Genomic DNA, 23691 nt, shown 5'->3' on the forward strand with positions numbered 1-23691 from the left:
TAAGCAATTTATTTTTTTATCGGTTTTATTTCACGCAGCCACGAATAGTCGAGGTATTCGGCTATTACTCTGGAGTAATAACAGAAGTCAAACCGAGTGAATTCCTAGACAGCCGAATGAGCACAAGCCCGACGGGATTAGTTACGGGCGCACCCGTACGCGGGGCTCTCTTCCCGCGGGCGCAGCAAAGGTGCATCCCGGCCCCCGCCGCCCGCTCCGGGGGGAACGGGGGCGCCAGGGGAGCATCCCCGCCCGCGGGCAGCGGAGGGGCGCTCTCCCGGGATGCTGAGGGGGGGCTCCCCTGTGGGATTCTCCCCCGAGCCGCCGCCTCTTCGCTTTAGGCTGGGTCCGCTTCGTCAGCGGAGGGGGGAGCGGGCTCCGGAGGGGCCGCGGCGAAGAGCGCGGAGGGACGCCCGGGGGGATCGGGGAAGGGATCCTGGAGGGGATGTGGGGTGGGATGCAGGGGGAGATCGGGAAAGGGATGCAGGAAGGGATGCAGGAGGGGATGCAGGAGGGGATGGAGGGTGGGATGCTCAAGGGGATGCAGGGTGGGATGCTCCCGTGCTGCCGCCACCTCTCAGAGCAGCGGAGGAATCTGCGGGACCGGCGCTCGCCGCCGCGGCGGGTGCGAGTGCGGCGGGTGCGAGTGCGGCGGAGGGATCGCGGTTCCGCCGTGCGCCCGCCCCCTGCGCGGCGGCGCGGCCCCGCCGATATAGCGCGGCGCTGGAGGCGCGGCCGGCACTTGGCGAGCGGCGCTCCGCGGGTGCGGAGCTGCGCGGGTAGCGGCGGCAGCAGCAGCAGTGACAGGGTCTGCCTGGGCTGGCCGAGCATCCTCCGACTTGGAACTGTCCACCGGCGAGAGCTCCTGAACATGAGCCTCCTGCCTCTCTACCTGCTCGGATTGCTCCTCAGTAGCGGGCAAGGTAGGAGCGGAGCGCGGCCGCCTTTTTCCTTTTCTTTTTTTTTTTTTTTTTTTTTTCTTTTAATTATTATTCTTACCTATGCTGTCCACTTGCTCAAAGAAACGGAGGAAAAAAATTAAAGCAATGAATTATCCTGGAGCCAAATTAAAAAGGACCTAAAACTTGCTTCATCGCCCACCTTTTTCTTTTTTTTTTTTTTTTCGTTTCAGTCTTCAAGAGGTGTCATTTATGAGGAGGAAAAAAAAAAAGCTGGACAGTGCTAAGTGCACTTAGCTGCTTTGCATAGGATTTTGCCTGTTTGGTTTTTTTGTGCCTGGTAAATGTGTGAGAGAGATGAAGCGATTACACAAAATCTGCCGAGCACTGGTCTTTAAAATCCGCGTCTGCCCGCGGGGAAGGCAGCGTGGGCTTCGTTCATAGGAACAGGGAGAAGTGCCGGCGGTAGAGTCCGTGAGAAACCTGACCTGAAGTGTTCCTCTCGGGGTTTCTCCTCTCTGGAAATCCCTTCCCCGCTCGCTGCCGGGACACCGAGCCCCGGCTCGGGGTGGCGCGGAGGGGAGGGCGCTGTCGGGGCCGCGGGGCTGTGCGCGGGTGCGGAGGAGCCCGTGTGCCACGGAATGGCACCGCGGGGTGCGGGGGCAGGTGCGGGCGGGATCGGGGCGCGCCGGGCTGTGCCTTCGGGCACGCTTCGTCCTTTGCATATCTTTCCATGTGTATCTGTATATATATATATATATAAATGTATCTATGTGTATTTATACACATATGTACAGTGCTTCGAGATACGCGGACTCGGGGGTTGTGGTGCGGCCACTGGGTTTGGTCTGTTTTCTGGGGCTGACATACATACATACATATATATATACACACACACATATATATATGTATATATTTAAGTATTTATTTGTTTGTTTTTGGATGTCCCCAGCGTAGTTACTTAAGGATTTGTGCTCCTCCAAGAGCCTGGGCGGGAAGGGGCTCCGGGAGGGGCGCAGCCGCTGGCTGAGGGATAACCACAGCGGTGTTTGGAAACTGTTCGGGCAAGTTCCCGGCGTCCGGCCGGGGCTCTGAGCCATGCGGGGCTGTCCGTACCCCCGCTCCCGTTATCCCCCTGTGCCCTGTGCGAGGCTGCCTTCCCTGCACCTGCGGGGTGAGCGGCGGCCCCGCTTCCCAAGGAGGTTTTTGGGGGGAGATAAACCCCACCCAGCCCCAGCGCCCCAGCGGGATGGCAGCGGGGCCGGCCCGGGCTGCGCTGCCGCCGCCGGGCGCCAGGGGGCGGCCGAGCTCCACGGCGGCGCCGGGCAGCGCCCGGGACGGGGCGGCCTCGCCCCGCTGCAAACGGGATGGAACGGGCTGGATGTGCCGCCGTGAGGGGCGGGCGGGGCTGGATGTGCCGCCGTGAGGGGCGGGCGGGGCTGGATGTGCCGCCGTGAGGGGCTGGATGTGCCGCCGTGAGGGGCGGGCGGGGCTGGATGTGCCACCCACGGTGTCTTGTGCGGGGCTGGATGTCACCCACGGTGTCCTGTGCCAGGCTGGCAGGGGCTGGATGTGCATCCCACAGTGTCCTGTGCGGGGCTGGAAGGGGCTGGATGTGCATCCCACGGTGTCCTGTACGGGGCTGGATGTGCCACCCACGGTGTCCTGTGCAGGGCTGGCTGGGCTGGATGTGCCACCCACAGTGTCCTGTGTGGCACCCACAGTGTCCTGTGCAGGGCTGGAAAGGGTGGATGTGGCACCCACAGTGTCCTGTGCAGGGGTGGCTGGGCTGGATCTGCCACCCACGGTGTCCTGTGTTGGGCTGGATGTGCCACCCATGGTGTCCTGAGGGGGGACAGTGACATTTGTGGCCATTAAGGAGGGGACAGGGGTCAGGCATGATGCCTCGGGGTACCAAGAACCGCAGCTGCCAAATATTCCGTGCATCCGTGGCTAAGCCTGGCACCATCCAGGCGGTTTCTTTCGGTGACAATTAGTAAAAAGAGAGCACCAGGTGCTCTCAATCTCTACAGAAAATATTTCCCTGGTTTTTCCGAGGAGCAGCGAGTGATTCGGGAGCTCTCCGGAGGCTTTTGGGTCCAGCCGGCACTGGGATGGCAGAGGAGGAGATCGGGAACGCTTCCTGCAGTCTTTGCATGGATCCACCTGGTGTAAGGATGGAGATGTGGAATGCGCCTCCTCCTTTAAAGGAGGAAGGGTAGAAAGCCACTTTGTGAAGTGTGATTTCTGCAGCGTGGGAGGATTGCATAGTTCAGGTTTCTTACTATCGCAAATGTCAGGAGATAAATAATGGAGTGGAATTACAGATGCTATTAAACTGGGTTTTAAAAATTATAGGATATGTGTGTGGGGGGGTGGAAAGAAGAGCAGGAAAGCTGAATAAACCTAATATTGATAGTAAGTTATTTCCCTCAATTTAAAGAAACAGCTTCATTTTATTCTTTTTAATAAAGGAAGGGAATTGCAGTGGCAGAGTTCAATTTTTTAAATGACTGTAGAAGTAACAGCAATGTGCAGCTTCAATCCACAGCAGGGCATAGTAAATGGGAATGGGACAACATCTGCATATGGAAAATGCACCCATTTATGTTGCTAGGGAAGAGGCATTTTCTACAGTGATGTTTAGGGGGGAGCTTATTTTAAATTTTAATGAGCATTATTGCGTTATTGAGGTGATTTGTTGTACATGGGTTTTTTTGACCCCACATTGAAGTAATCTTGAGAATTTCTTGAAGTGAATCAAATTATTTGAGAGGCTGTTCCAAAAACTCTTGGGGATTTTTTTTTTTTTGGGGGGAATGCAGTGGTGAGGAGCACTTACATCATCAAATGAAGATTGTGCTGCTTGTAAGGGTTAGTTTTTTGGTTTGTTTTTAAGAAAGGCATTATTATGTGAGTATTAAATTAATATGACTTTTTAAATAGTTTGGATGGCTAAGAGAAAGTCAGTAACTACATTTGGATCGTTTGCTTTGGAAATATTGCAACTCCTGGGTTCAGGATTTATATTTTGAAGATATAGCTGCAGTAGATTTTAAGAAGAACGACTGAAGCCTTTTCTTTGAGAAGTGGTGGTGTTCAAGACTGGAGAGAGGGAACTGTGCTGTATTTGTTCTGTTCCAGAAAATCAGAGCAGTTTGAGAACAAGCAGCAGACAGGCACCCCCTCCCCCAGCCCCTCACGTTAAGAGCTTATGAATGTCATAATTATCTACCAAATAGTCCCTCTCCTAATTTCATCACAAGGGAGGAGTTTAACTGGCAGTGTTATTATGCTCCAACAAAAAGATTTTTTTCCTTAACATTTCAAAGCTCTCCAGACAATTTATTGAGCTTGAATTAGCTTTGCTTTAATAAAAATTGAAACAAAACACACACACATACTCCCCACCATACCACAAACCAAAAAAGAGCATACTGCACTCTGCAAATCTGCCTTTTAAGATATGTAGTGATAAATAAAGTTTCTTTGGTTTTTACCAGTGTCTGGGGACACTGACTTGAAGTGGATGAAATGGGCATCTTCCCAAATTGTAAAATCCTATTTTTTTACCACTCTGCATAATACACATTCCTTTAGGTTAGCTTTTTTTTTTTTTGTGCTCATCCAGGAGATTCATAGGAGTGGGTATGTTGTGCTTCAACTTTCTTCTTTTCACTGCTTTGGCACAAAGGCTCTTCTTGCATTTTGTGAAGAGTTTCTCTTTACAAGTAATTTAAAGGGGCTGCTTGTTAATAAGGAATTTTCCCCTGGGAGATGCCAGCATGTGTGTCTTACTCACCAAGAATCTGGAATCCTGCTTCTTTCTGCTTTTTGGGTAGTGAACTTATGACATTTGGAATTGTTGAAATCAGTGATTTTGCTTACTGGATTAAGTGGAACTACTGTTGTACTCTGTACACTGGAATCTGATGCAGATCCTGAGAATTCAAGTAGATGTTTTCTACCAGTTGATTTGTACAACTGCATTAAGATTAAAACACTGCTGTTATCTTTCCTTCTTGTTTTCACCCTTCTAAAACAAACAAAAATCTGACAAAATCATGTTTGATTTTTCTAGTTTAGGCTACATTCTCCTCTTCAGGTAAATATGGGAATCAAAATACCTGCCTGGAAATAAGCCTGACCTGATGAGGAGTTCTGAAACATTGACTTAGAAATAGGTAGATGAAAAATATGTAGAGAGCTTTATTTCATGCACTCCCATACAAATGGAATTAGAGATATTTTTATAATTTGCAGTAACTCTAAATCATGAAACATATGAATGATAAAGTCATAGACACAGAGCTTCAAAGTCTTAGAGGTTGAATAGCATAATTTGGACCTTTCCTCTTTCAGTACAACACATTTATTTAAATAATTCATTATTTTTATCTATGGAAATGCTGCTGGATTGTTAAGATGAATTTATGTATTATTTGCCTTTCATGGCCGCCTTCTTCAACAAATATTTTGAGAACAAATGCAGTATTTGTTTGCCCTTTCACTGACCTTTTCTTTGAGGCACCTTTTGCAAGTGGTTCATGTTTACCTACTGATTTTCTTTCAATTTACTCCAGTAATCCCACAGCTACATTCAGCACATGCCACTTGATTCCACTGCAGTTGAGTCAAGTTAATATGACATTTTGGGAAACACATGTTTTAACTTCACTGTAATTTGTGATTGTGAGTTGAAAATCTATTATTGAAAGAGTAGGATATGAACTTGTCCAGGTAAAGAATCTGGATAATGGCTGGTATTCAGATTTTAAACCAGTTTTCAACTAATTCATGCCAGATGTTTTATTTGTTTGCTTGAGTTGTTGTTGTTTTGGTTTTTCTTGGGATTTTTTGGTGGGGTGTTTTAGTTGTTTGTTTTTTTTTTTTTTTTTAGCATATACATTTGCCTTAAGAAATAAGGGTGGTATAATTGATGACATTCTGAAGTTTTGCAGGTCATTTGAATCTCATTTTCAATGTCTCTTGAAATTCAGGAATAGGAGAGACTGCAGGAAAAACTTATTGATAACCTGAGGTATTCAATTCTGGAGGCTTTGAACTAGATCCAGGCCTGTTGGTTGCTTGTATCTTAACACCAGTTTTTATTTTGACCTAAGCAATCAATCATGGCCTGATTCTGATGTAGTGTCATGGCTTCCCCCTTGGTGTATTTAACTGCTTCTTAGTTTAGGTATTTGACTAGAACATTCACATTTTGGAAACTAGGGTAACTAGTTTAAATCTTAGAATATTTTTTAGTATTAAATAGGGCATTCAAAGCACTACTTGCTGATACTTCAAGAATTTGAGGATGTCCAGCTTCAGTGATGTAATTCTGCATTCTTTAACAAAATAATTTATTGCTTTTGTAGCTCAGTTCCTCTTAAAACTGAATGTGTTTGTATATTTTTTAACTATGTCAGGAAACAAAAGAGTTATCTTAAGAAAGATACTCTTCAGATGCCTTTTGTTATGCCATAGCATCTTTAATGGGGTGTCTTCAAAAATAAAGGTACCAAGGTTCCTATTTTTATTACATGCCTGAATTTTTGCATTATTTGTTATCTATTGATTGATGATATCATTAATTGGAGAAGAAATTTTCTGATTTGTTTTGCTGTAGATGACCAGAGAACCTACCTTTTAATTTATTGAATAGTAAGAAAGAAGAAAAACAGGGAGAGTCATTTATCTGGTTACAGCTCTTTGTGGTGACATATTACGATATTAAAATCCTTGTGTACTGGAAAAGAAATACATGTAAGGGTTAATAAAAGTTATGAATGAAGAATACAGGCATCAACAATGTTAGAAGTTCTTGTGTTCACAAGACAGCCAAGCCTTTGGGTGTCCTGCATTTGAGTGGCTCCATGGAAGCACCAAGACAGAGGCTCATTCTTAGCAGGAATCCATCGATTCCAGTGGCTTCACTGGAGTATGTGAAAGTGTCTCTTGAAATGGCAGGAGGTCACCAGCATTTAGTTTTTAAATAGCATGAGATAGGCAACACTGTCCCTTTATGCTGCTGGTATGATTTAGGAAATTAGGATTAACAGAAAATTTCTCTCTTTGCATTTGTGCATTAGCAGCTGGATCATTAATGAATGCATGGCAATGAACGGCGAGTCTGATTATCTACTGCAGAATGAGAAATTTATAGTGCTTAGGTGTTAAGATATCTGTGAATATTGTCATTTGGGAGGCACTAGAACAGGATTCACACAGAAGTTATGGATCCTGTCCCTGGGATTGTTCAAGTCTGGGTTGAGTGGAGCTCTGAGCAAGCTGGTCTAGTGGGAAGTGTCCCTGCCCATGACACTGGGGTTAGAATGAGATGATCTTTAAAGTCCCTTCCAATCCAAGCCATTCTATTATTGTAGCCAAACCCTGCTAATTTTAGTCATAGGACACCATCCATTGACTTAAGTTTGTTTTTGCATGAGAGACTAGAAGGGCCAGTTCTTTAAAAGCATTTATTTTACCGTCTCAAGTGGATTAATCTGGGAAAGGTGACAGTAAAGTGTATCAAGATTCATTACACAGTTTCTGCCTATTTAAGAACAATGCTAAAAACTTGTAGCCAAACACCTGCTGAAATGTTTCATCTGCTTCCTGCCTCTTCTGGAAAATAAAAAAAAAAAAAAATCAGAAAATCAGTTCTTTGGTTTCACCTGCTCTTTAATGTGATGCATAAAGGTCATTGCCAAAAGGACGAAGAGAACAAGTCTTTCAGAAACCTATTTTGCAAGCCTGGAGATCTACTAACCAAGGGTGTAATTTGTTACCAGTTTCCATTGTCCAAGCATAATCTTGTCTGAAATATCCAGTTTCTGGATGGATAACATCCAGATAAAATTGGAAAACAGCATATAGTACTATGGAGGTTTTGTCAGCCTCTTTAGTAGTCCTGCCTATCATTACTGAAATAAATTTCCTCTTAACTAAATAAGTTCCTTCAAGAACTAGCTTTCCATAAAGAGCATAGATCTTTGATATGTTAATTTATGTTCATTTAAGATGTAGTGACTCTTGGTAAAAAAAAAATTGAGAGGGAAATACAAGTGGCTCATTTTCATTTTGCTGAGTTAAATCTTTCCTCCTTATGAAATTTATATTGTGACTTTAGAAGGCTGAACTGGTTTTAATTTGATGTTCTAATTACCTGAGTAGTATTGCTAAACAGTGGAGAGAGGTTGATGAATAACCTCATAATTCAGCAATAGTCAGAGCTGTTGCTTATTCATAACTTATAAGGATACAAATGAAACTTTTCTTTTCACGATGATGCTTCCCATTAGTTAATACTAAACTAATGCTTTGCATTGCAGTTGTAGTCTAAGGAACAATATCAGCTATGAGCAAAAATTCATGCCTGGAAAAATTCCTACTTCACACAAGAAGTCATTGTCCTGACCCCTTTGCCCAAGAGGTGCCCTTTAGAGCATAGTGTGAATTCAGATTAAAAACACTCATTGCCAGCAATTTTCTTGCTGCTAAAAGATGTTGCACCAGATTCAGTCAAGCTGCAAGTAATTTCAAACCCATTAACTTTGTGGACCTTTGTACTCGGCTGAATTTGGCTTGCGTGAACTCAGGACTGTGGTTAAAATAACAAAGTATTTAACAGAAACATAAAGATGTGATACAGATAGATATAAATAGGAAGGAAGAGGTAATCTTGCCTCTTATTATGAACAGATTCTTTAACTAATGATACAATTTTTTTTTTTATTGTAAGAAGATACATGTAATCAAGGTGCAATTGTATTGTATTAATATTATGACATTATTTTCATTGGTCAAAGCAGAATAAACTACAGATTCAGTGTAGTTGATTTATGGGGAAGAGTATAGCATATGAGGATATATTAAATGTACTGGAGACCAGTTATCTGGAGTATCATAATACAGCATTTTAAGAAGTTCTTGAACCTACCATACTCATAAACTAATGTGCTTACTGGATCAGAAAAAGATTGATGTGCTCCAGTGACCTCAACAGAGACTCAAAGCAGGAGTCATAAGGGAACAAGTGAGTACAGAACAGAAAGAGTGTGATACTTCTGTCAGTGCACCTACAATGTTCAGGGATATGTCAGGTTATATCTGTGTGATCTTCCTTAACAATCTTGGCAGATCTTTGTGGCCTGAATTTGTTCCTAAATCTGCTGGTGCTTTGATCTGCTTGGTACAAAGTGTCAGCAACTTGCACAAGAGATAAAGAAGTCTGAAAAAATATTGTTCAGTCCTTTAATTGTGGTGCTGTAAGTAGTGGAGTCATACCAGTTCCTTACTTAACTCTTCTGTGGCATTTGAAATTGCACATAACAGAGAAGCTGCCAATCTCTTATGTAATGGATTCAGAACTACCTGTTATATTAATGGGCTTTACAGTGAATGAATTTTTTTTTTTGTTAGTAGTCAGTTCCCTAAATTCTTTATAGCATTTTATTTTCCTACCCTTTCGGTAATGGTTATTTTAATTTAACAAACAGTAATGTGAAGTACTTGAATTTTAAGCTGATCTACATCAGGCCAATTTTAAAAAAGCTTCCTTGTTTGTATCTCTTTTGCACTATAGTCAGTGTTGCAGGTTGTGCCTTACAAGGAGGTGAGGGCTAAAACTGGTCTACCAGTAATCCTTGTGAAATAAATGATTAGAGAGATTGGATTTCTAGAAAGATGATTCCCAGGGATGAGCATATGGAAAGAGCAGAGATACTCTAAAACAAACCTTGATACATGAGTAAATAGATATAGAATAATTAAAAAATAAACAAAAAAAAAACAATGCCAACCCTTCAGGATGACAATTAATTTGTGACCAAAATAGCAGTGACTTTGTAGCATATGAACAGGAGGGAAGAAGTATTGTTACTCTTAAGATGGTTCAGAATCACAGAATGTCCTGAGTTAGAAGGAACCCACTACGATCATAGTATCTGACTCCTGCCCTGTGCAGGAGACCCCAGCAATTCCACCATGTGCCACAGACATTGTCCAAATGCTCCTTGAGCTCTGTCAGGTTTGGTGCTGTGGTCACTTCCCTGGGGAGCCTGTTCCAGTGCCCAATCACCATTGGTGGGAAGAACATTCTCCTGATACCCAGCCTAAACCTCCCCTGACACGGGCTCAGGCCATTCCCTTGGGTCCTGTCACTGTCACCACAGAGATCAGTGCCTGCCCCTCCTCTGCCCCTCATGAGGAAATTGTAACTGCACTGGGGTGTCCTCTCAGCCTCCTCTGCTCTGGGCTGAACAAACCAAGTGCCCTCAGATGCTCCTCATATGGTTCCCCTCCAGACCCTTCATTATCCTCATTGCTGTCTATTGGTTCTCTGATATAATTCCAATACTGAGGTAGCCAAAACAGCATACAACACTTAAAGTGAGGCTGCACCAGTTCTTACAAACTGTAGCCTTAAGTTCTTCACATTTTAAATTTTTTTTTTTAATTTTAGCAGTAATAGAGAATTGCAATGACAACATTATGCAACATTTACATCTGGTTTTTGCTAATCACCTGAAAGATGTGATATGATATGAGGGATCTTTATTTTGCAACAGAATCTTTGGTTTTTCTGCTTTCTGTATGGTTTTTTGCTCCTGACTGCTAATTTTGTAAATCTTGTCTTATTCATCTTGAAATTTAAGATGAATTATATCCCGTTGGGCATTGCTGTCTGTCATAAATAATGCAGCCATTCACGTGCTCCTGTGCTTTCTCTGTTGGGGAACAATACCCAAATTTGGAGTTAAGCAGAAGCTAATGCTGACTTTTCCCAGTGAAGACTGTCTGTAGTACGAGATGAATGCCACATCTCCAGACTTTTATTTTCTTTTATTTTAAGAAAACTGTGTTATGTGAGATGAGTTCTGCTAACAGAACTGTGCACACCCTGCAGCCACGGAACTCCCACTGGAGTCAAGTGTTTCAGGGGTTCTACTGATTGCACTTTTCAGGGTCTGATTGAAGCTTTCAGGAGTTGTATAAATTCCATATGAGTACGTGGGAATTTTGATTCAGTGAAGAATAGAAAAATCAAGCTCTAACTTTGTGTGTTTAAGTAGTGGGCATGTTTATAAGTAGTGCTGAAAAAGTGTGGGCTAATCAAAGAGCACGGAAGAACTGGAAACGAAAGGGGTGTTCTGGTGTGCCAGATTCTATTCAAGAGATAAATAAAGTGCAAGACACAAAAAGGATATTTTTCTCTGTGCTTTTTAATAATAAATCCTAAGATACATTGCAGATATTTAAGCTGCTGGTTTCATTGTCTCCCTCTGGGAACATGTGGAAAAAATTGCAATTAATCATCTTGGGCACTTAGCTGTAGCCCAGGCTATAACTGTGTTGGGAAGTTTAGCATTCAGTCTGAAAAATCCATCACTAAATTCATCACTTGGTTTTGCTTTATTTTTTAAGAGTTTTGATTTACTTGTTTGTTTTGGTCTGTGGCTTTGTGACACTGGTCAAAATTGTTCTTTGGGCTTTCAGTATTCAGGTCATGCCTGCAGGTCTGTAAGTGCCACTGTCTGAGCCATCAGATGTTCCAGGGACTTGTGCCAGTTTATGGTAATTCCACACGTTGGCTTCAACAGCTTTTAGCATTTAGTCAAAATAATCCTTTCCAACACCTGTGCACTGCTTTTCTGTGAATTAGAATTCTGTCTTTGGATTACACAGCCTGTGTTTGTAAAAACTTTGTTACTGGGTTTGAGAACTCTCTCAGAGTTTTTGTTTGCTATACAGTTCTGCTGAACTTCTGGTAGAATTACTCATATTTTACCATTCTTGGAAGAAAATTTAGAGAATTCTGTTTACTGTCACGATAGTTATTTTCAATTCTGTGAGGGCATGGACTTTGTATGTGCTGCTAATTTTAAAAATAATTTTGATCTTGCATTAAATTTCTATATAGTTTGTAAAGAGTAGTTTAAATCAAAGGATTCTTCTCTGTGTTCTAACATCTCAGGAATCACCTATTTCTCTCTGTGTAGCCCTTTGTGCCACACTCTGACAGCCTTTTATTATTTTTTTTTGTGTGGTTCTAGGTACATGAATGAACACTTTATCTGCTGCATAAAAGAGCAGATATGGCTGGGGAAACTACTAAATAAAGAGTAAAAATGCTGATGAAAGGAAATAGACCTCTCTGTGAATCACCTATTTTGCATTTTTAGTTACATGTGATCTGATTTAGGAAAAAGCCAAACAAGCACAACTAAGCAATCCCAGAAAACATCCTTTTCTAGGGAAAAGCCCTTCTGCTGTTAGATGGAGTTCTGATTTCTGTTCCTCTGTGCTCATTTTAAAACAGGACCGATAACTGTAGCTAGTGAGTTTCCCAGAAAATCAAAAGAAAGACTTGATCATCATATAAATATTATAAAAGCTGTTCTATGGAAATCTTACTCTTTTTTGTGTGATTAGTGACTGTTGCTATTGCTTTGTTGCACCTTAACTATGTCTGTGACTATTTTCAAGACTGATGCTCACTCGAGAGTGTTCTCTAAGGTTTTTAGGTACTCTTAGTCTTTAGACATGTAAGTCAATACAAGGTAGTGCTGCAGAAAAAAAGATTTCTCTTCATGACTCTACCAACACTATTTCTTGTGACCTCTAGATATTAAATAAATAACATCCCTATCTGTCTTCCTGAATAAAATCTTGTTACTGCAATGATGGTCTGTTTTTACCTATGAAAATGACTGAATTATCTAATTATTTTTATAAATGTTTGATCAAAAAAACCCCCAGTGCTGTAACAGGGGGGAGATAGGAAACTCAAGCAGTATGGAAGGAGGCACCTGAGTGTTTGTTCTCCTCCAGCAAGAGATGTTTCTTGGTCAGTGGTGGAGGTTTTCTGTTTTTGTTTGTTTGTTTGGGTGTTTGGGGTTTTTTACTGTTTTGTTTTGTGTTTTTTTTTTTTTTTTTATAAAGGTATAGGGCTGCTAAAACCAATCATTTGGTTTTCATAGTCCAGAAGTGTTTTTATAGAGTCATAGGATTGTTGATGCTGTCAAAGACCTTTATGAAACATCAACGCAGAATCACCACCATGTTCACTGCTGAACCCTGTCCTCTGTTAAACTCACACAATTTTGAATGTTTCCAGAGATGGTGACTCCACCACTTTCGTGGGAAGTCTGTTTCAGTGCTTTACAACCATTTCCATGAATTTTTCCCTAATGAAAGCATCACATAGAGTCTTACATGGCACTCATAAGACTGGAAGACAATCCCTCCTCCTCTTAAAATCCTGTTGCCTCATGTTTTTCTAAAATCTGGTCCTAAAAATAGCTGCACGTGTCTATGACAAAGAATTACTAAAACAGCAGAAATTAGAATATAAGCTTTTCTAAGCAACTATTAGGAAAAAAACTGCACAGTGAAGCAAAAGCTACTTTTCACAGTAAACACTTCTATACAAAAAAAAATTGTATGGCCATTCTGAGTTCAATTGTTCATTAAATACCTCTGTGTAAAGTTCAATTCCTACCTAAATAAATATTTGCTTGTTTTGACTGGGTTTTGGCTTTTTTGTTGGAATGGGGGTTTATGGATGTTTTTGAGTGGTTTTTTATTTTTCCTTTACATTATGAAAATACTTTTCCTACAGTCTTACAAGAATTAAAATGTGAATGAAGTCATGCCCCTGTGGATATTTTCTTTCTTAATTGATGTTAAATTAAGCATAAAGAAACTTTGAGAAAAGTCAGAGTCCATCATAAATCCAGAATTGAACTGGCTATTTTGATGTCATTTCAATGCAGTAAGTCATCCTGCTTTTTATTTTATTATGTGATAGGGAGTCTAAACTGACATGAAAAGATGTGCTGATTGTCAACTGGTTTCACTGTTGTTCTTTGGTGCTATGCATTTTGATTCTCAAAATGGCCAAAGCTGAGGCTGAAATGTTTGGTGGGCTTGATTTAGCATTTTTTTTAGAATCCTAAAGAGTACTTCTCAGAAATCTTTATTTAAATCTGCAGATTAGTGAGGGGAATTCTCAGTGGTTCTTTTTAAGGAATCAGGGAATCAAAATAGAAATGTGCTTTTTTGGTGGGAAAATACATTGCTGGGGAGGAGGGGGTAAGGAGAGGAATACAAACAAAAAAACCCAGCACATAGCCAAAAAACACCCTAATGTGGGTGAAAACAACATGTAGGACATGTATTTAAAGGTTTATGTTCCCCTCTCACTATTCTGACACTGCATCAGAAATTACTTTTTTGTGGTTTTGAAATAAGAGCCGTGAGCATGTATCACTTTGAAAAACTACAGAATAACCAAACTGTCTTACTTCCATGGCCATCCAGGCTATTTTGGTGTTTGAAGCTGATTGTGAATGCTGGACTGGTAATATTTCAGGTTCATGAAATTGGGTGAGAAAGATGCTTCCAGTGTTGATATGTTCAGAGCCTGACCAAGCTTTTTTCTTCTTTCCTGCAAACTCTACTTATTAAAATTGCCAGACTGGATATCTGTAGTTGTGGTTTTGTCTTTTGGGAGTGAAGATGGACCTGATTTTGTCTTCCTGAGTTTTGTTTCCATTTAAACACAGGTGCCTTGGTCTTACACAGCTGCCTTTCTATGATCCACAAACACATTGAAATACAAATGCAAAATTAATACTGATAATATTCAAATTAGAATATTATCAGTAATTAATTTCAAATATAGAAATAGCTAAATAAGTCTATGTATTTAATCAATGTTCTAAAAAGGCAATATTATTACTTAGGCAGGTGTTTTGAGCAAGCAGTGTACAGGGTACCAAATGCTGGGGCAACCCTATGTAGTTTCTTTAATCCCACAGTAGAAATGGGGAGGGCTCTGGAATGCAGATTGGAATGAACATTCCCTGATCCTTTAAAACAACTGAGAGAGCAGAGTAATTAGAGGGGCAAAATTTGTGTCCCCTTCACTGTTTGTACACACAAGAGGTTATCTATTGCTGTAAATTGAATTGGCTGTATAAACAGCAGCATAATTTATTTAGAGTTAGTTCTAAAAGGCTTGGAAAAGACCAGTGGAAGAACAAGAAGGGGATTGTAAAGAGAAGAGAGGTACAGAGAATGCAGCTGTACTTTTGTTCAAGTAACTGGTGTAGCTCATATATATAGACATATTTCATTACAGTGGAATTTCTTGGTGCTTTAACCATTGGCAATGTAGAGAGCAAGGGACCCAGCATTTCAGGAGAAGTTCTAATCCTATATGAAAATGCATATTTACATCTTAAACGAATCATATTTCATAAATTTATAAACTCAATCACCACCTCCTGATGATGTATGAATATTCATTCTTGCACTTCTTCCCCAGATGACTTGGAAAAATGACGATGTGCCTTTGAAATGGAGATATATAGTTTTTTTCTTCAAAGTCAATAACATAACTTCTATATAACTGTTCTGGATGCTGTTCAGTGTGCACTCAGTTACTGAAAGGAATGTTTTGGGCAGCTGCCTTTCTTGGAGCTGTGGTAATGGCATGAGAGGCACACACACGTGCCCCTGCACTGCTTCTGCAGAGCTCTGGGATGCTTTGCTCCCCTTCCTCCCCTCCTGGCTTCTGCAGGGTTAAAACAAGACCACATTTCTCTCTTTTTGTAGGGATTACTCAGATGAACAAAAGTATAATTTACGCTACCACAAGATAAATTATGATTAAAATTGATAGCATGTATCACTGGAGTAACTCAACAGAATTGAGTTACTGTTGTAACTGTAACTCAGTGCAACTGGCTCGGAAATACAAGGACTTTTGTGTGTGTATAGAATAGTTTTAATTTCTCTATTCACTTGGATCTTTAATAAACATTTTTTAGTGTTTCTTATCTTTAACTAGCATTTAAATACTTCTTGACAATGATGTGAGTATCTTAGTAGCAGGTATCCCCTTTTTCACATTAAGAAAAATGTGGGGCGTTTTCTTATGTTTAAATAGGCTTCTTGAAAAGAACAGTTATAGTTTTATTAAAGGTTAGTTTGTTGCATGTAATACGTTCCTTGATTTTTTAATCTTGGTTGTTGATTTGTACAGACCAAATCTGTCACTTTGGTAAACAAGATGTTTTATTTAATCTGCAGCCTTCTGAAAGAGGGACCTTTTTGAGTGCAAAGTTCGTTGTCATGTTGCTGGTGTGTGTTTCTGACCAGAATGCAAAGTAGCCTGAATCCATACATTCTTTTTTTCCTGTACTGGGACAGCTGCCAAATGCATGTCAGCAATTAACTTCTGAATGTGTCAGCTGTAAGAAATACAGTTCATTGTTCCTTGACTAGTTAACAGCTAGTTTAAAGGCAGAAACAGCCTCAAATGAAAGGGAAATACTGTGCATTTTGTATCTAAAATCCTCAGGCTCGTAAAACCACTTAAAAAAAAGAAAATTTAAAACAAGTTCTAGGAGGGATATTTAGGAATTTAAAAGTACTTAGTTGGTTCTTCAAGTCAAAATATGCCAGATAATTCATTATCCAGTAATCTGGCAAATTTATGGTCAGTTACAGGTAATTTTCAATAAAGGGTTATAACATTGAATATCTGAGCTTGTTTCTCTCATATGTAAATCAAAACACCAACAGCCCTTTTCCTCTCTCCCTTTTTCCTACCCAGCCCAAAAAAAAATTCCAAGAAATCTCTCTTGAACTGTTAGAATAATATTTGAGATAACAGTTGGAAAAAAAGATGGAAAAAAAAAAATTAAAAAAAGTTTTTCAGAGAACCTGACACTGAGGATTATCTAAAATGAAGTGCAAAATCATTTGAGAGGAGTGCAATAATACTCTTCCTCCTCACAGACATGGATGTTGTTATTATTAATGTTTGGGATTTCTTAAGTTTACAGGCTGTTTGCACAAGGTTACAATAATGTAATATTAATTTTTAATTTATATTATTTTTGGTACATTTTCCTCTGCAAACGAAATATTAATGGTTTACTGTGAACATTTAAAAGCCTTTGTATCTTTAATTAGTTCTTTAAGCTTCATGTAGAACTTCTTTTCCAAATTTTAAACCAGTTATCCCACCAGAAGCGTTTTGCTAATTAAATTGCAATTTTACATATGACATTTTTTGCTTTAATTTTCTTTTAAAGGTGTGTTTTTGTGTATTCAGTCTTGTTGAGCTCAGCATGAGGATACTGGTAGTAAATAAAGACAAAAGGGGTGGTTGTAACTAACAGGTGTCATAGTCAATTTCTTGCATAAGGCGGCAGATTGAGTTTTTTTCTTACAGTGGTGGCAGGTGATAAAGCACTGCTGAAATGCAGAATTATTTCATTGTACTAGTTCATTTGAGCACTGTTGTTTTTAAATTGCAGCAAGTGAAGAGTTTGGATGTCCTGTGAGACAGAGCAGAAAAGAGGAAGCCATGCAATGACATATAAATAATTTACTAATAGGAGGAAAACTATACTGTTATACATCTATAAAAACCCAGCCAAACAAAAACACCCTCTGGAAAACACAAATTGGGTTCATACTGAACAGGTGGTTTGAGTAAGTGGTTGGAAGCAAGCTGGATTGCTAGGTGAATTTTTAAATACAAGGAAAGTTGTGGAAGAGTTTACCATTTCTTATGTTCTGTAAAATAAGTCATGTATGGTGAGAGAGGAAAGTAGGGAGGGAAATGGTCTTTGCATAGCTAGGAATTCTAGACTTTCCATACATATCTGTGGAATTAAATGTTACCTCCCAACACCCTTCCAGTGATGTAGCCTATGCAGAGTGGACGGATTGTGCCGATTGTTCATCCTAGACCCTCAGCACTTGTTCCTCCTGCTCTGTGCCACCCCCACACCCATTCCCATGGTTTCCTTCTTAAACAGGAGTGCTTTTTCATCTCAAAGGACTTCAGGCAGTGCTTCCCCCTGTGCACGAGTCAGAATGTTTTATCTTTGTAGTGCATAATTGTCTGGATCTGCAGAACAGCGGTTGTGACTCACCGGCAGGATTTGTTTGTCTGTCCTTAACTTGGTGTGCATGGTAGGAAACACAAGTGGTACTGTCTCTCTCCCTCCGTCCCTTCCTTTCTCTTCTTCTCCCTTCCTGTAAGCCTTAGCACAAAAAGCCAGTTTCAGAGACCTAAATTTAAAAAAAATCTAGTAATTCCCATCTGATATGCAAAACGTCTTGAACTCAGGTTGTACGCGTACAGCTCAGATCTTTCTGAAATCTCAACCACTCCCACCATAATTTCCTGCTCTTCCTTTTAGTAACACTTCTTGAGCTTGCTGGTGATGATAGAACACACTCTGGGTTTATCCTATGCATTCTGGGATCCAAGATCTCTTAAATTCATAATCATAATGCCAAGGTTCTGTAAGGAGGGGAAGGAGGTATTAAAAAGGGCCAAGAAAAGCTGATGGTAAGGGGTAATGATAGGAAGATTTTTGAATTGCAAGTTGAAGCCAAAACCAATGAGCATAATCTTAAATGAAACAGGATTCACCAGCAAATTCTGTATTTCTTTTTAAAAGATGTCTGGCCAGTACAGGTTTGCTGCTCTTGCACAAGTAGTGTGTGAGGCTGTAGGTGTCAATATATTCTATAGTCTCATATATCTGAAAAATATAATTAATTTTATTTAGTTGCACCCTTTTCCCATATTTCAGTGAAGTCTGTTCTTTTAAAATTGTTTTATTTTTAGGAATAAGTGTTCATGCAAGATAAGAAAGGGTATCAGGACATGCGAGCAAATGGGTTTGTTTACTCAACAGTGGAGAGGGATATATTTGACCTCTTTAACAATTCAAGAGTGACAAGTGGAAGGAAAGAGAATTATTCTCTCATTCAAGTATATGCTTGGTGGAGGAAAACAATGAGTTTGAGCTGACTAAACATCTTTAGTCTGAAAATGTAATCATTTTGTCCATAAGAGTGAAGAAAATTGGAAAAGTAAATATTCAAAAATACTTAAAAAAATTTCTATAAAATTAAGTGATTTTAAAGGGGGAGGGGTAAATGGATTTGAGGTTGATGTGGTAATGCTGTGCCTGTAGAAGGACACTAGGATCTCTAACTTAATAAAAACCAGGAAAGCAGAACTTTTGTTGTAATTTTAGGAATGAAACCTTGAATTTTCATCTATAAGTCTCTATTTGGTAAAATAAAACGTACATTGAAATTAATTGTTTATTACTTAATCCATTCTAAATATTAACATCTGTTCAGGAATTTTTCTAGAATTTCATATTGGTAAAATCTGTGCAAGGATTAATCATTAAATGAGATTCATCTCAGTTTTCATGTATTTCATGTTCTCATTATGGATTAGTGATAATTAAGCCCAAAATTTGAGATGAAAAATAGGTGGCATTTCACAAGTGCTATGGAATATGATTGTAGAGTCCACTCCTGTTCACCAAAATAAATGGTTTCTAGGTTCTTTGACTTCACAAAACAAGTAGGAATTCTCAAACAGTGGAAGAAAATAGGAGTTATGGCCATTAGAAAAATAGAAGCATTAAATTTTTTGTGAAACTGACACAAACTCTTCTGGATATGTTTAAAGAAGGATCTGGTATTTAGAGAAATCATAGCCAAGTAAGTTTCGCCAATCTGTTGCTGAAAACATAAAATGATCAGCATTTGTACTCTCTGCAGAGGAGACCTTAAAAAGTGACTCATCTTGAGGAGAAGAATTTTAATTGTGACTTTTGTATGTTTTTAAATAGTTAATGATAAGACAAAATTCTGCCTTTTTCTATGGTTATGTCATTAATTTCTTCAATGTAGCTGCTTTTTCTGGTGAATATTCTTCTAAATGTTCTCTATTTATGGTTTCAGTCAATGCTGTACAAGCAACTTTGCCTAAGAAAAAAGAGAATCATAGTGCCAGCAAATAACTAACATTCAACATATCAAGGTCTAGTTCCACTCATTTCTTGAAAATAAAGGACAAATGGAAAGAGTATGTAATGTTCCATACCCTCTCTTATGAAACAGCAGTATCTCTGGCAGGATAGACTTCCAAATTTTGTAACATAAGATTTTTTTTTTTATTTGTACATATTTTGCCATGTAAATCAAAGTTGCTTAGATCTTAGTTTAAATTTATATCACTGTCATTAAGGTTTTAAGATTTACCACAAAAAAACCCCCAAAATACAATGTTGTTCACATTTTTTTAAATTGGATACATCTGATGCATATCAGTGTAATCAATGCAGGAAATTAATTTGTGCCACTACTAATTTTCAATTCCTTTTATTTGGAAGTATATCAAACTAGCCTTGTATGTGTTAAAGTGCATGTTTTATTTGTAGGTATAGTTTGGAGAAGACAATGTTTTCCTGTCATTTATTCCCAGTTCTGTTAAATCATGTTTACCACCTCATAATTGCTTGAATGTGTTTTTCTTTGATCACAAATCTTGGACCCTTGTATTCTATCAGAAAACATGGGTGACGCTTTGTGAGGTACATAAGCTCACACAGGTTTAGAAGATACAGGAAGATAATTTCTTCCTGCTTCCATGTAGCTGCTCTTGCAACTTTCTATGCATATTATTCTAGTATTTATTGCAGCCTGATTTTTCTCCACTTTTTGGAAACACCTGGTTTCTATTTCTGGTCCATGTTGAGATGCTCTTCTAGTCTCATATTAAATCATTAAATGACATCATAGCTCCGATTTATTATGTCTTTAGTTGATGCATCTCATCAATGATTCCATATTAGAAGGCAATCTTTAACTTTTTGCAAAACACCAACCACAGGATTTCCACCTCTATTCCCTAAATAGGTTTGACTAAATGCATTTCAGAGACAGGCTTGTAATTTACAAATAAATTACATTTACAATTAAAATTTTCTTTTAAAAACACCACTGAAACAATCTTCACTTTGCTACTTTATTCTTCATTTTACAACATATCTTGTATCAGAGGAATATAAATGAATCAACTTAAAATACTTGTGCTGTGGTATTTTTTTTCTTTGCTTGCAATGTCCTAACTCTATGTAACAAAGTATAATTAAAAAGATTTCATGTATCTCAGGGTATCAATGTGTTTTATACTTTGCTGTTTAACTAGAGAGGAAATTCCATGTCACAAATTAAGACAAACAGGATACTCTCAAATACATACTATGAAAAATTAATTTAAAGCAGGGGTTTCAAAGGCAGTTATGTATGAAGATTATATTATTTTTTTTTAAGTACTGAAGAACTAAACCAAATCAAAAGTTTAGTGAAGAAAAGGGAAGAATATTCTAGATCTGAAGCAATGAATGCCTGCTTTCAGGTTTTGTGTAAATATGTGAAAAATAATGTAGGTCCCCAGACAGACACATAAAATCAACAGGCCTTTTTCCCAGGGGAAGACAACTCTGCCTTTGCTTTGCAGTGTAATTTGTAGTAAAGCTAAATTGGAGGTTTGGTTCTTGCAATTTTGTTTTGACATGCAGCCAATTATGAACCTCTCCACCAACCTAGCTCTGTATAATCTCCCTGATTGCAAATCTCCTGGTGTCTGCCCTTGGGAGGGAGTGAAGTTTGCATGCCAGATGTGGTTCAAGTGCTGCAGTGTCTCTGGCTGGAGGCAGCCCGAGGGTCAAGCCATGGATGATACAGTGATTCCTTGTTCTCAGCCTTCCTTTCTCCATTACCTGCATCCAGCAAGGACTTCAGGGTGAAAGAATGCTTGTTCCTCCTGTTATCTAAAGCTGGGTGGTCTTTATGAGAGGATTGCACTGCTAGAACATGAACAGGGAGGGATGGCTCTACTGCATCATCCAAATGTTGTATTTTGCTTATAAGTGTTTTGTAAAGCTGTTTGTATTTCCTTTTAAATATGTATTGTGTTGTGAAGGGCAGTGGCATGACAGTCCCTAAAGAAAATAATATGCTGTTCCCATAATCTGTCGCTGCTAAGAGAGCAGCCATGTATGGTCTTTGACAATCAGATTTTTTACTGCTATCACTTAAAACATACATTTGTCTGCTATCTGTTGGATATATTCAAGAAGCAGCAGTACTGTGTAACTGATTTCCTGACCCAATTGCCTCAAATTGCTTTGTCTTTTGTTTGTTTTAAGCAGTTATTCACATACACACAATGGTGAAAGAATGTAATGCTGCAGGATTGTATTTGAACTGGTTGTCTGGTTGGATGACTGCTGCTCAGCCTTTTTAATGAACTTCTGTATGAAATTTTCAATTTTTGAAGGTCAAATATCTGAGGATTTATCAGAATATCTTTTATCAAGTTTTGGCCTCTCTATATGTTTATGTTAGTGGTAGATATAAAGTATTGTCCCAGTTCTCTAGTTAATTCAGAGATTTTTTTTCCCCCTTGATTGGTTAATTTACACTAACAATTTCATGTTATGAAGGTCCTCCCACACTCTCTGTACATAAATAAGTTTCTTATTAAATTATCTCCACCTGGTGGCAGCATGTCATAGCCTGCAAGTGAGCAACAAGCTGAACTGCAGCAGTTTTTAATTTAACAGAAACATAACATGAAAGCTAGTTAAATCAGATGAGTCATTTATTGCTTAAAAAACCCTGTAAATATGCATGAAATATTTTATAGCTGGATGTGGTGTCTTGTGTGTAATTGGATCTCTAACTGATAAGTGTCCCATGCCTTCAAAATGCAAGTTGATTGCCATGAGTTCTGTTGGCACAATTGTATTAATGTCTGCCTTGCTTCCCTTTGGGAGAACAATGCAGGTATTTTGGAGGGGAAAGCCAACATTCAAGAGTGCTTAGCATATCTATTCTGCTTATTCTTGTAGTTATAAAATATGGATTAGGCTGTGCAGCGTTTGCATAATGTGCTTTCTTGGAGCATGTTTTTCTACTTTGTTGCAAAGAAATGCTCTTTGCTGAAGTGCTGAATTGCCAGTTTTCCTCAGTAAAGAAAGGAAACATTTTCAGAACAATAAGTGCAGTATCAACAGTATCTTATGAAAAGATTAGAGGTGAATTCTCAAAAATAGTTTTTATTGTCACAGTTGTCCAAAGTAGTTTACATATGAGGTACCTTGCAAGCAATTCCATATGCTTTTGAAAACATCCTATCTATGATTCAGATTTTTACAGAAAAACATAATTACTTGTTCATCCACAACTGAGTGGCCTTTTATGTTTTACAAATGAGGTCATCTCTTAAATGTTACACATTTACATCTCCTTCTTACATTTCAAGAGTATGCCAGAGTGTTTCTGAGGGTTCACTTGGAAAGGAAATTAGAGATTATTGTGTGTTTTCACAAAAATTCTCTAATGTAAGGAAGATAGAGCATGCCTGGATGGTGTAAGGTGATTTGACCAGCTTAAATTTTGTATGAAATATGATTTTAACATCAGGGGAGATTTTTAAGGCAGCGGTAATGTCTATTTTCTGAAAATATTAGATTAGAGGTAAAAAAAAAAATAGGAAACATGGGTTTAGTTACTAGAACCTGAAACTACAATGATGATAAAAATATTTACTTTGATATTTTTTTCCCCTAACTAAAAATACATCATAATGTTAAAACAGTTCAGAAAGAGCCAATTGACAGCTGACAACTTGTAATAAGTCATGTGGTTTTGATTTAAAGCTTATAAATTTATTTGTTTTTATTCAGTGTCATTTGACCCCTGTTATATTAACATACTTTGAATCAAATACCCCAATTTTTTAAATTTAAAGGGTTTTTTAAAATAGACCTTTGGGTTTCTTTGAAAAGGAAAGGTTAGCCTTTTTATTTATGAGTTTAAATTTCATGTGCTACTTTGTTGAAAAGTGTAATTATTTTTGTATAACTATTTACAACATATA

At 39.1% G+C, this 23691-nt stretch overlaps 1 protein-coding gene across 1 annotated transcript in view; it reads left to right on the top strand.

The window, feature by feature from the left end:
* The first annotated feature begins 445 nt into the window (after nt 1–445).
* Nucleotides 446–23691, top strand: part of NCAM2 (neural cell adhesion molecule 2) — a 272795-nt gene continuing 249549 nt past the window's right edge. The window contains exon 1 of the mRNA XM_059493913.1: nt 446–923. Within this exon, the coding sequence (XP_059349896.1) occupies nt 446–923 (478 nt within the window). The remainder of the gene's footprint in view (nt 924–23691) is intronic.

Source organism: Ammospiza nelsoni, chromosome 2 (assembly GCF_027579445.1).
Source record: "Ammospiza nelsoni isolate bAmmNel1 chromosome 2, bAmmNel1.pri, whole genome shotgun sequence".
NCBI classification, from domain to species: domain Eukaryota; kingdom Metazoa; phylum Chordata; class Aves; order Passeriformes; family Passerellidae; genus Ammospiza; species Ammospiza nelsoni.